The sequence below is a fragment of the Arachis ipaensis genome, chromosome B03 (genome assembly GCF_000816755.2).
Source record: "Arachis ipaensis cultivar K30076 chromosome B03, Araip1.1, whole genome shotgun sequence".
NCBI lineage: Eukaryota > Viridiplantae > Streptophyta > Magnoliopsida > Fabales > Fabaceae > Arachis > Arachis ipaensis.
Window position 1 is genome coordinate 32,602,277 of NC_029787.2, and position 9,493 is coordinate 32,611,769.

A 9,493-nucleotide genomic window follows, 5' to 3' on the forward strand; every position below is an offset into this window, starting at 1 on the left:
AAAAGCATGGAAACTAAGATTTATTAAAATTTTGAATTGATTATTTTTTAAAATTTAAATTTATATTCATTGCTAAAAAATAGAAAAAAGTGTGTTTATATAAAAAAGTTATATAGTATTTGTCGATTTAAGCATGATATTTTTTGTTAGTTTGTGTGTCACATATAGTTATTATTTGAATAAATATTCTGTTTATTTTATTCATTGCTTGTGAGATATATAAACCCCTTTCGATAAAAAAAATTAAAAAAAATTATATTCAGTCCCTGAAAACGTTATGAATCATTTTGTAATTTTATTTTATACGGGGTTGCAGTACAAAACAAATAAAAATCGATTGGATATTTGTTCTCGTTATTTTCAAGTTATATAATTTCATCTGTTTGAAACAAAAGAATCTTCGCATCTTGTCCGTAAAGTTAAAACTGGAGTTAATCTTTATCTTCTTATGTTTGGAGGAAAAACTAAAATGACAAACTAAACATTGGATAGATACAACTTAAACAACATTTCTTAAGAGTATTTCTCAAACTTTGTTTTCTAAAATGATGTTGTACATAATCTATGATTCAAATTCAAATTTAAAATCTATACTTTGTAACATATAATGAGCTAGTTCATAGGGGTTTGATACTCTAGTTGTTAAAATCTATTCTTAATTGACAGAAAACATAAAAGTGAGGGTGAGAAAGAAGCTAAACGAGCAGAGTTTCATTGAGTTTCAAAAATGAGTTCCAACTTTAGAGTGATGAATCTTAGTGTTCTTGTGATACAATCTACCTTTAAATACTACTTTACACTGAGATCAAGTCTAACTACTTACACAAGTGTCTGACTAACAAATTCTTCTCTCTAACGTCTAACTAACTTGACATACCAACTAGCAGCTAGCTTCCACTCCTTGGCAGCTAAGTTATCCATCAACATTCCTCTTTAAGCTTGGCATCTAGAAATCTACCATACCAAGCTTGGAGTGTAATTGAGAGAACAATCTAGGATCAAGTGACTTTGTGAGGACATCAACCACCTGATTAGAAGGAGCTTTACCTTCCACTATATGACAATTAATGTCTATATCACTACAAGAAATACCCTGCTTACCAATGTCTATACATAAATATGGAGTGTTGTCTGATTGTCATAGTATAGTGTGATAGGTTGTTCCCTCATTATTTTGCTCCACATGTGGTTGAAACAGTTTGTCAACTATTTAACAGTTTAGCAATTACTGGTGGGATCTTTCTTTGGATTTGGAAAAATTTTAAAGAGAATGATACATGAACAGCTACTCTTGTGTCCAGAATCCACTTATTAGAAAAATTTGAGTGTATATAAGTGGAAAGGATTTGGAGTACACATGATGGATGAGTAGGAAACTATGCATGATGGTGGAAAAATGCAACCAAGGCCTTCTTTTGATCTTCTGAAAACAGGTTCTCAAAATCTTGACTTCCCTTTTGCTGAATTAAAATCTTGTTGCAACTAACATTGTTCTCAGCAACCTCAAAGCTATTTATGCTTGCTGTTTTTTGGGCTCTTTCCATATCATGTGTGAACCCATGTTTATGGGAACATGAGTCAGTGAGGTGTCTATTTTTGCTGTAGTGAGCACAAATCTTTGGAGAATTTTGTCCCCTATATCTACCAAATATTCCACGACCTATGCCTCTTCCTTTATTCCCAAAGTTCGAACTCCCAACTGCTCTATCTCTATAGCCAATTCTTGAATTATTTACTACTGCATTGATTAAAACCTTTGAGTTCAGCCCTCCTACTTGGCTCGACTGTCTTTCTTGTTGCAGAAGCAATGAATATGCTGCTACCACTTCAGGAAGAGGTTTTATTAACATTATTTGGTAATTTGGGATTTTACTGTGAAATATTGATCATTGAGTCCCCTTAGAAAGTATACGACGTTTTTTGCTTCTGTATTCTCTAACAACTCCAAGTCCGCAAGAACATTGGACAAAGCAATCACATGCTGGGATCAGTCTAAACTCTTCAATTTCTTCCCGAACTCATTTAAGTTTTACAAAATAAGATGTAATTGACATCTCTCTTTGTCTCGAGAATATTTCTTCCTACAATTCAGTAACTCTAAATACATCTTCTTCAAAATATCTTTGCCCCATCTCCTCCCACTAATCACATGCATTATCATACAACAGCACATTTCATAAGATTTCTTGATTTAGTGAGGCATGTAGCCGAGAAATCACAAGGGTGTTGCATCTATCCCAAGCACTGAATGTGATATAATTCTCGTCTAGTTTCGGTAATGAAGCATAGATAAATTTGAGCTTGTTTTTTAACTTGATGGAAATGCAAGCAGATCTTGCCCTTAGAGTGATAGTTATGAGTTGACAAAGCAATTGTTGTTAACATTGTTCCTGGATTCTCGTTAGGGTGCAAGAAATAGTAATTGAAAGATCTTGGTACAAATTTTGGTTTGCTTTTGGGAGAGCTTCAAATGATGAAATTTGTGAATTCATCTTTGTGAATTTTTGGAGCATGCCATGGAGAACTCTTGGTTCATCGTTCTTTTCTTTGTAACAAAATTGGGCTTAAACCACAAGAATTAGAACTCACAAAACTCGAATTAATCATTTCTTATATAAGGTACTCATAGATCTCTGCAAATACATGCTCATCATACCATGTTAAAATATGTTCTTAGTTGACACAGAATATGAGAGTGGGGGCGAGAGAATAGCTACAGGGGGTAGAGTTTTATTGAGTTTCAAAAATGAGTTTCAAGTTCAGAGTGATGAATCTTAGTTTTTTGTGATACATTCTACCATTAAATACTACTTTACAATGAGCTCAAATTTAACTAACTTTTTACACACATTTATCTGACTAACTAATTCTTCTCTCTAACGTCTAACTAACTTAACATGCCAGTTGGCAACTAGCTTCCTCTCTCTGCTAGATGAGTTATCCACTAATCGCAGTAACATCAATGTGGATTCCTATTCATTTTTAATGGTTATATTTGGTATACAAATTGATATTTCTATTATTTTGCAACTTTGAGTCAATTTTAGCATAGGAATAAAATGTGTCATTTTTCCAAAAGATTTGCCCATTAAGCTTTTTCTATATTAATTTTGATTTTGTAATATCTCAATTATTCTAATAGAGTATATGTTTTACAAATATTTAGTTCCTTTTCTAAGCAGTAACGGAGGAAAGTCCAAATAATTAATAGAGTTGTAACTATAATGGGAATTATGGTTTTGTTTTCTTACTGTAATATCCATAGTTAGAATGCAACAATATAAGTGATGCTTAGATTTAGAAGACTACAAGTGTATACCTATATTTTATTACCCAAATATAAAAAATAAAAAATATCTATTTCAAATATTAGGTTGCAACTGTTTGTGAATTGATGATGACCCCATACAAATACTTTACGACACACATGGATATTTGTCAATGTGGGATATTTCAATCTTTGATAAAGTTGTTTAAAGTCATGTTACTAATGGTAGTTTTGTTTGTGTGCTTATGTATTCTACGTAGGGAACTAGTGATGAAGTCGTTGATTGCACCCATGGAAAGCAATTATGGGAAAATTGTAAGGAAAAATATGAACCTTTGTGGGTTAAGGGTGGGGGACATTGTGACCTTGAAGCTTATCCCGAATACCTCAAGCACATGCGCAAGTTTCTAAATGCCATGGAGAAGCCCACTACCAAAGGAGAGACAAACGAACAAGTTACCCAAAATCCTATTGATAATGAATCTAAACGAAACAAATGTTTAGGATTTGGTTAAAGTTAGCTTGGTTTCTGTGATTTGGATGTGTGAAATGTATGTGAACCAGGTTTAAAAGAAAGTTAGATCCAATGTAGGATTTTTCTTCTTTAGAAAAGGTATAAAACTCTCACTTTTGTATATAATATGTAACTTTAATATACTTTCTAGTATACACTACTATAGAACTATCTTCATGTATGGGTAAGTATTAATATGAAGAATTTACTTTATCTATTATTTTGCCTTCTTATTTTTCTTTCATCAATTCTTTTTTTAATGGTGAATTAAGAAGAAGAACTTCGTTGATTTGTTTTTCATTAAACTAACTTCCATCAAGTTGTTACTTTTAAACAAGGATTAATTACCAATTTGATATTCAAATGATTCAGTCCTTGACAAAATGGTCCCTGAAAAATGTTATCGACAAAACAACCCCTGAATGATTTGAAAATACGACAAAAAGAATTCATAAATATTATATTTTTTGTAAGTAACAAAAAAATCACATTTAGCAAATGGTTTATCCATTAAATCTAAATTTCTATGATAACATTTGAATAAATATTTAGAAGGTGCACAAAAAAAATTGGAAACAAAATTTGATCTCTAGATTTTTCTTTTTATTTTTCAAAAAATGTGGTCATTTATAATAACTTTTTTTTAAAAAAATTTCACTTGTATGTAACTTTCTTTTTACTTTATTACTTAATTCAATATTTATTAAACTAATAAAATAAAAAATATCACACATGAGACCGCTAAGTGGAGTGCCCATCTAGGGTTTTCTAGTGCTTTGCTAGGGCTTTCACTGGTGTTTGATTTGGAGTTACATTTCTTTGAAGAAAAAAAAACATAATTTGGTCATTCTGAACTTTCTTTTTTGTGTGCTTCTATCAACTTCTTTATTTCATTTCAACGGATCTAATTCATTGACTATGATCCAGAAGAGGGTGGTGAGGCTAATAGAACAGGGAGAACTGATCAAGATTTGGAAGAATTGGTGCAGTACAAGAATTTACCAAAATAGCGATAGATTTAGCGACTGATTTAGTGATTGATTTTGGTGGTCGCCATATCCTTGGATGCTAAATTAAAAAATAGCGACTGACTTCGATCGATGACTGTTAGCGATCGATTTTCAACCAAGGCCACCAAACTAGAACCAAGCAATATCGGTCACTAACAAAATCAGTTGTTGATTGGCTGATGCATGAGCATCTTTAGTAATTTTCCTTGGCATTTCTTAAAGAGAATTGATAACTTTTGCTTAATAATTATATGCTTTTGTGCCTTATTCAATTGGTACTTTGAGTTATTTGATTTCTTGATATTTGCAGGAGAATAATAGAAAAAGAGAAGCAAAGCATAAGCAAAGAAAATTATGAAGGAAAAGCACTTCCTAAGAGGACGAAAAGTGGGCGTGCAACATGCCAAAGGAAGGCGTGCAACACACCCTCATACCTAAAATAGAGAAGGTGGCATGCAACACGCCAATACAAGGGTGTGGCGTGCTGGACCAACTTTCCAGAGACTCCCAAAATCAAGGTGGTGCGCGGAATTACACTTCGCACAACTGAACCAACAACTGCACTGGGTCATCCAAGTAATACCTGAGTGAGTCAGGGTCGATCCCACGAGGATTGCGATTTGAAGCAAGCTATGGTTATCTTGTAGATCTTAGTCAGGCGGATAGAAAAGTTGGTTGGTTGTTTAAAGCGCATAAAAGGAAAATAAAGAAAACGTTACTCGATTGATGGTGAATGCAATGATAAGAAGATGGTTAAGGCTTGGAGATGCTTTGTTCTTCTGGATCAATTTGGTTTCACTGTCTCCTCCAACTGTGAATAATTTCTTCTATGGCAGGCTGTATGTGATCAACGCCTTTCTTGAGAGGTCGCCAATTCTCCTCCAGAGCTGAACCCCAGGGTTAGTGCGGATCCAGTTTGATTGAGGGTGAAGCTCCTGCAGTTCATTCCCCTTAGTGATCCTACTCAAAATGCCACAGACAAGGTCGAATCTTCTGGATCAGAGAATGCTGCGCCTTTGGTTCTAGCCTCTACCACAAAGACTCTAATCTCCCCATACCTCGGCTGAACTGGTGTCTCGAGAAGTCCCCAACGAAGTCGTGGATTAGCTGTCTAAGAGATGTATAATCAATCTAGTGGTTCATCATTGTCCGATGAAAGACTCACTCTGAACCCATGTAGAATGAGATAACCTTGTGCCAGTTCAACGCTTTCATAAGGATGAAGAACGAAGATACATCTTAGAATAGAGAATCAAACACGAATTGAAGTAGAACAATAATACTTTATTAATCCATAAAACTCAGTAGAGCTCCTCCCCTCAACCTAGGAGGTTTAGAGACTCATACTGATACAAAATACAATGTGAAATACGAAAATATGCTAGAAGTGTTCGGAGAAATTAGTTCCTCCCTAAAAGTATAAAAGTTCTCAAATAAATACTAGACTAATGACTAAGGATTACATAAGAAGGGAAAAACAGTCTTTTAGTGTAAAAATCCACTTCCGGGGCCCACTTGGTGAGTGTTTGGGCTGAGTCTTGAGTGTCTCCACAAGCTAGGGTGGCTCCTTGGTGTTGAACGCCTGCTTGGGGGGGTTCTTTTTGGGCGTTGGAATGCTGGCTACTCCTTTGTGGGCGTTGGATGCCTGAACTGGGGCAGATAGCTGGCGTTGAACGCCAGTTTTGGGCCTTCAATTCTGAAGCAAAGTATGAACTATTATACATTGCTGGAAAGCTCTGTATGTTAGCTTCCCATAGCCATTGAGAACGCTCCATTTAGACTTCTGTAGCTCCAGAAAATCTCCTTCGAGTGTAAGGAGGTCAGATCCTGACAACATCTGCAGTGCTTTCTCTGCCTCTGAATCAGACTTTTGCTCCAGCTCCTCAATTTCAGCCAAAAATACCTGAAATTGCATAAAAGCACACAAACTCAAAGTAGAATCCAAAAATGTGAATTTTACACTAAAACCTATGAAAACTTAATAAAACTTAAATAAAACATACTAAAAACTATATGAAAATGATACCAAAAAGCGTATAAAATATCCGCTCATCACAATACCAAACTTAAACTATTGCTTGTCCCAAAGCAACTAAAAACAAAGTAGGATAAAAAGAAGAATAAGATACAATAAATCTCATAATTTTCAATAAAGCTCAGTGTCAATTAGATGAGCGGAACTTAGTAGCTTTTTGCTTCTGAATAGTTTTGGCATCTCACTATCCATTGAAACTCAGAAGTGTTGGCATCCTTAGGAACTTAGAATCCAGATGATATTATTGACTCTCCTAGTTCAGTTCTTTTTTATTCTTGAACAAAGCTTTTTAGAGTCTTGGCCGTGGCCCTAAGCACTTTGTTTTTCAGTATTACCACCGGATACATAAATGCAACAGACACTTAACTGGGTGAACCCTTTCGGATTGTGATTCAGCTTTGCTAGAATCCCTAGATAGAGGTGTCTAGATTTATTAAGCACACTCTTTTTTGCTTTGGATCAAGACTTTAACTGCTCAGTCTCAAGCTTTTTACTTGACACCTTCACACCACAAGCATATAGTTAGGACACTTTCCATTTGGAGTGCTTAGGCCAAGATTTTATTCTTTTTAGGCCCTTCTAACCATTGATGCTCAAAGCCTTGGATCCTTTTACCCTTGTCTTTTGGTTTAAAGGGTTATTGGCTTTTTGCTCTTGCCTTTTAGTTTAAAGAGCTATTGGCTTTTATTTCATTTTCAGCTTACTTTTTTTTTCTTCGTATAAGCATATATATATTTTTTCTTTTATTGCTTTTTTGCTGCTTTTTCTTGCTTCAAGAATCAATTTTTTTGAATTTTTTAGATTACCAATAATACTTCTCCTTTTTCATCATTCTTTTAAGAGCCAACATTCTTAATTCCAATTTTAAATATGCACTGTTCATTCATACATTCAGAAAACTAAAGCAATGCCACCACATCAAGATAATTGAACTATTTTTAAGATAAACTCGAAATTCATGCAACTTAATCTCTCTATCAAATAAAATTTTCTTTTAAGTAGGTGAGAGATATATGGAACATTTTATAACTTTAAGACATAGATAGAAATGATCATGCAATAAGAACAAGAGAACAGATAATAAAATATAACAGAAAACAGAAAAATAACATAAGAAAAGGGGATTAAGAGAACGAATCCACCTTAGTGATGGCGGCTACTACTCCTCCTTGAGGATCCAATGTAGTGCTTGATCTCTTTAATGTCACGCCCTTGTCTCTGTTGTTCTTTCCTTATAGCTCTTTGATCTTCTTTTACTTTATTGAGGATGGTAGAATGCTCCTGATGCTTTAACCTCAATTGCTCCATATTAGTGTTTAATTCTCCAAAAGAGAATTATGCAATTGGTCCCAATAGCCTTGAGGAGGAAATTGCATCCCTTGAGGTATCCCAGGAATTTCTTGCTGAGGCGGTTGCACAGGCTCATGTGCATGCTCTCTAGTTTGCTCCATCCTCTTCTTAGTAATGGCTTGTCCTCCTCAATGAAGATGTCTCCCTCTATGATAATTCTGGCTGAATTGCATAGGTGACATATGAGGTGAGGGAATGCCAACCTTGTATAATTCTTGAGGTATCACCTCATGTAATTCCATCTCACTCCCAATCATGATGCAATGGATCATGATGGCTCAGTCTATGGTCACTTTTGACCGATCGCTAGTAGCGATGATAGAGCATTGATGCGCGGAAAACTTGTCTGATAACAAATTTCCTTCGGCAAGTGTACCGAATTTGTCGTCAAGTAATAACTCACAAAAGAGTGAGGTCGAATCCCACAGAGATTAACAGATTAAGCAATCAATAGTTGATTGATTATCCTAGTTAGACGATTCAGATTTGGATGATGAGTAAAAAGGGAATGTAAATTGCATGAATGTAAAGAAAGCAATAAAGTGCAGAAAAGTAAAATGGCAAGAAAAGTAAATGTAAGAACTAAAAAATAAAATGAACATTGGGATCAAGAGATATTGCAATCCTCCGGATCAAGTTCATTCTCATCTCTTCCTCAATCAATGCATTCATTGATCTCCTTGGCAATCTTAATTGATCGAATTCCAATTTCTTGGAATTCAATCTCTCAAATCTTGATCAATAGCCAATTCCTTGGTCAATTGCTCATGAGAAGAGATGAAGTATGATCACTGATTATACCACATGCATTTCCCAAATCAAGTGTTGGTAGGATTATAGTCACATATCCTTCCAAACCCAATTTGGTCCAGCATGAGAAAGTATTTCTAGCATGATCTCTTCATTCCTCTTTCAAGGTTCAGAAGAGATCCAAGTATGAATAGCTTCTTTTCCAAGATAACTACCCAATTGGATGAAGATCGAAAGCTTTCAAGCAAAATCAAGAGAAAAGATAGAAGAAGAAGAAGAATAAGAACTACACTTAATCTATTGAATCACAATAGAGCTCTCTAACCCAATGAAAAGAGTTAGTTGATCATTGCTCGACCAAAATAGAAAAGAAAGAAAGTGCAGAAAAATAAAGATGAAAATTGAAACTAAAATTGAAACTTCAAAGTTCATAAATGAAAAATACAAACTAGAATTAAACTACTACTAAGGAAAGAAAAAGAAGAGAAAAGGAAGAAGAGTGTAGGAGGGGAGGGGTCCGAAGACCCACTCCCCTTGGAGTGTGCCAATTCACAGAAGTTCGAATT

The 9,493-nt window shown here is 34.7% G+C and overlaps 1 protein-coding gene across 1 annotated transcript in view; it reads left to right on the forward strand.

Annotated features, from left to right (window-relative positions):
- The window catches only part of LOC107634355 (protein ABHD17B-like), a 9,682-nt gene extending 5,807 nt beyond the window's left edge, over window positions 1-3,875 (forward strand). Inside the window, exon 5 of the mRNA XM_016337876.2 lies at window positions 3,529-3,875. Coding sequence (XP_016193362.1) covers window positions 3,529-3,783 — 255 coding nt within the window. The 3' untranslated portion in view covers window positions 3,784-3,875. The remainder of the gene's footprint in view (window positions 1-3,528) is intronic.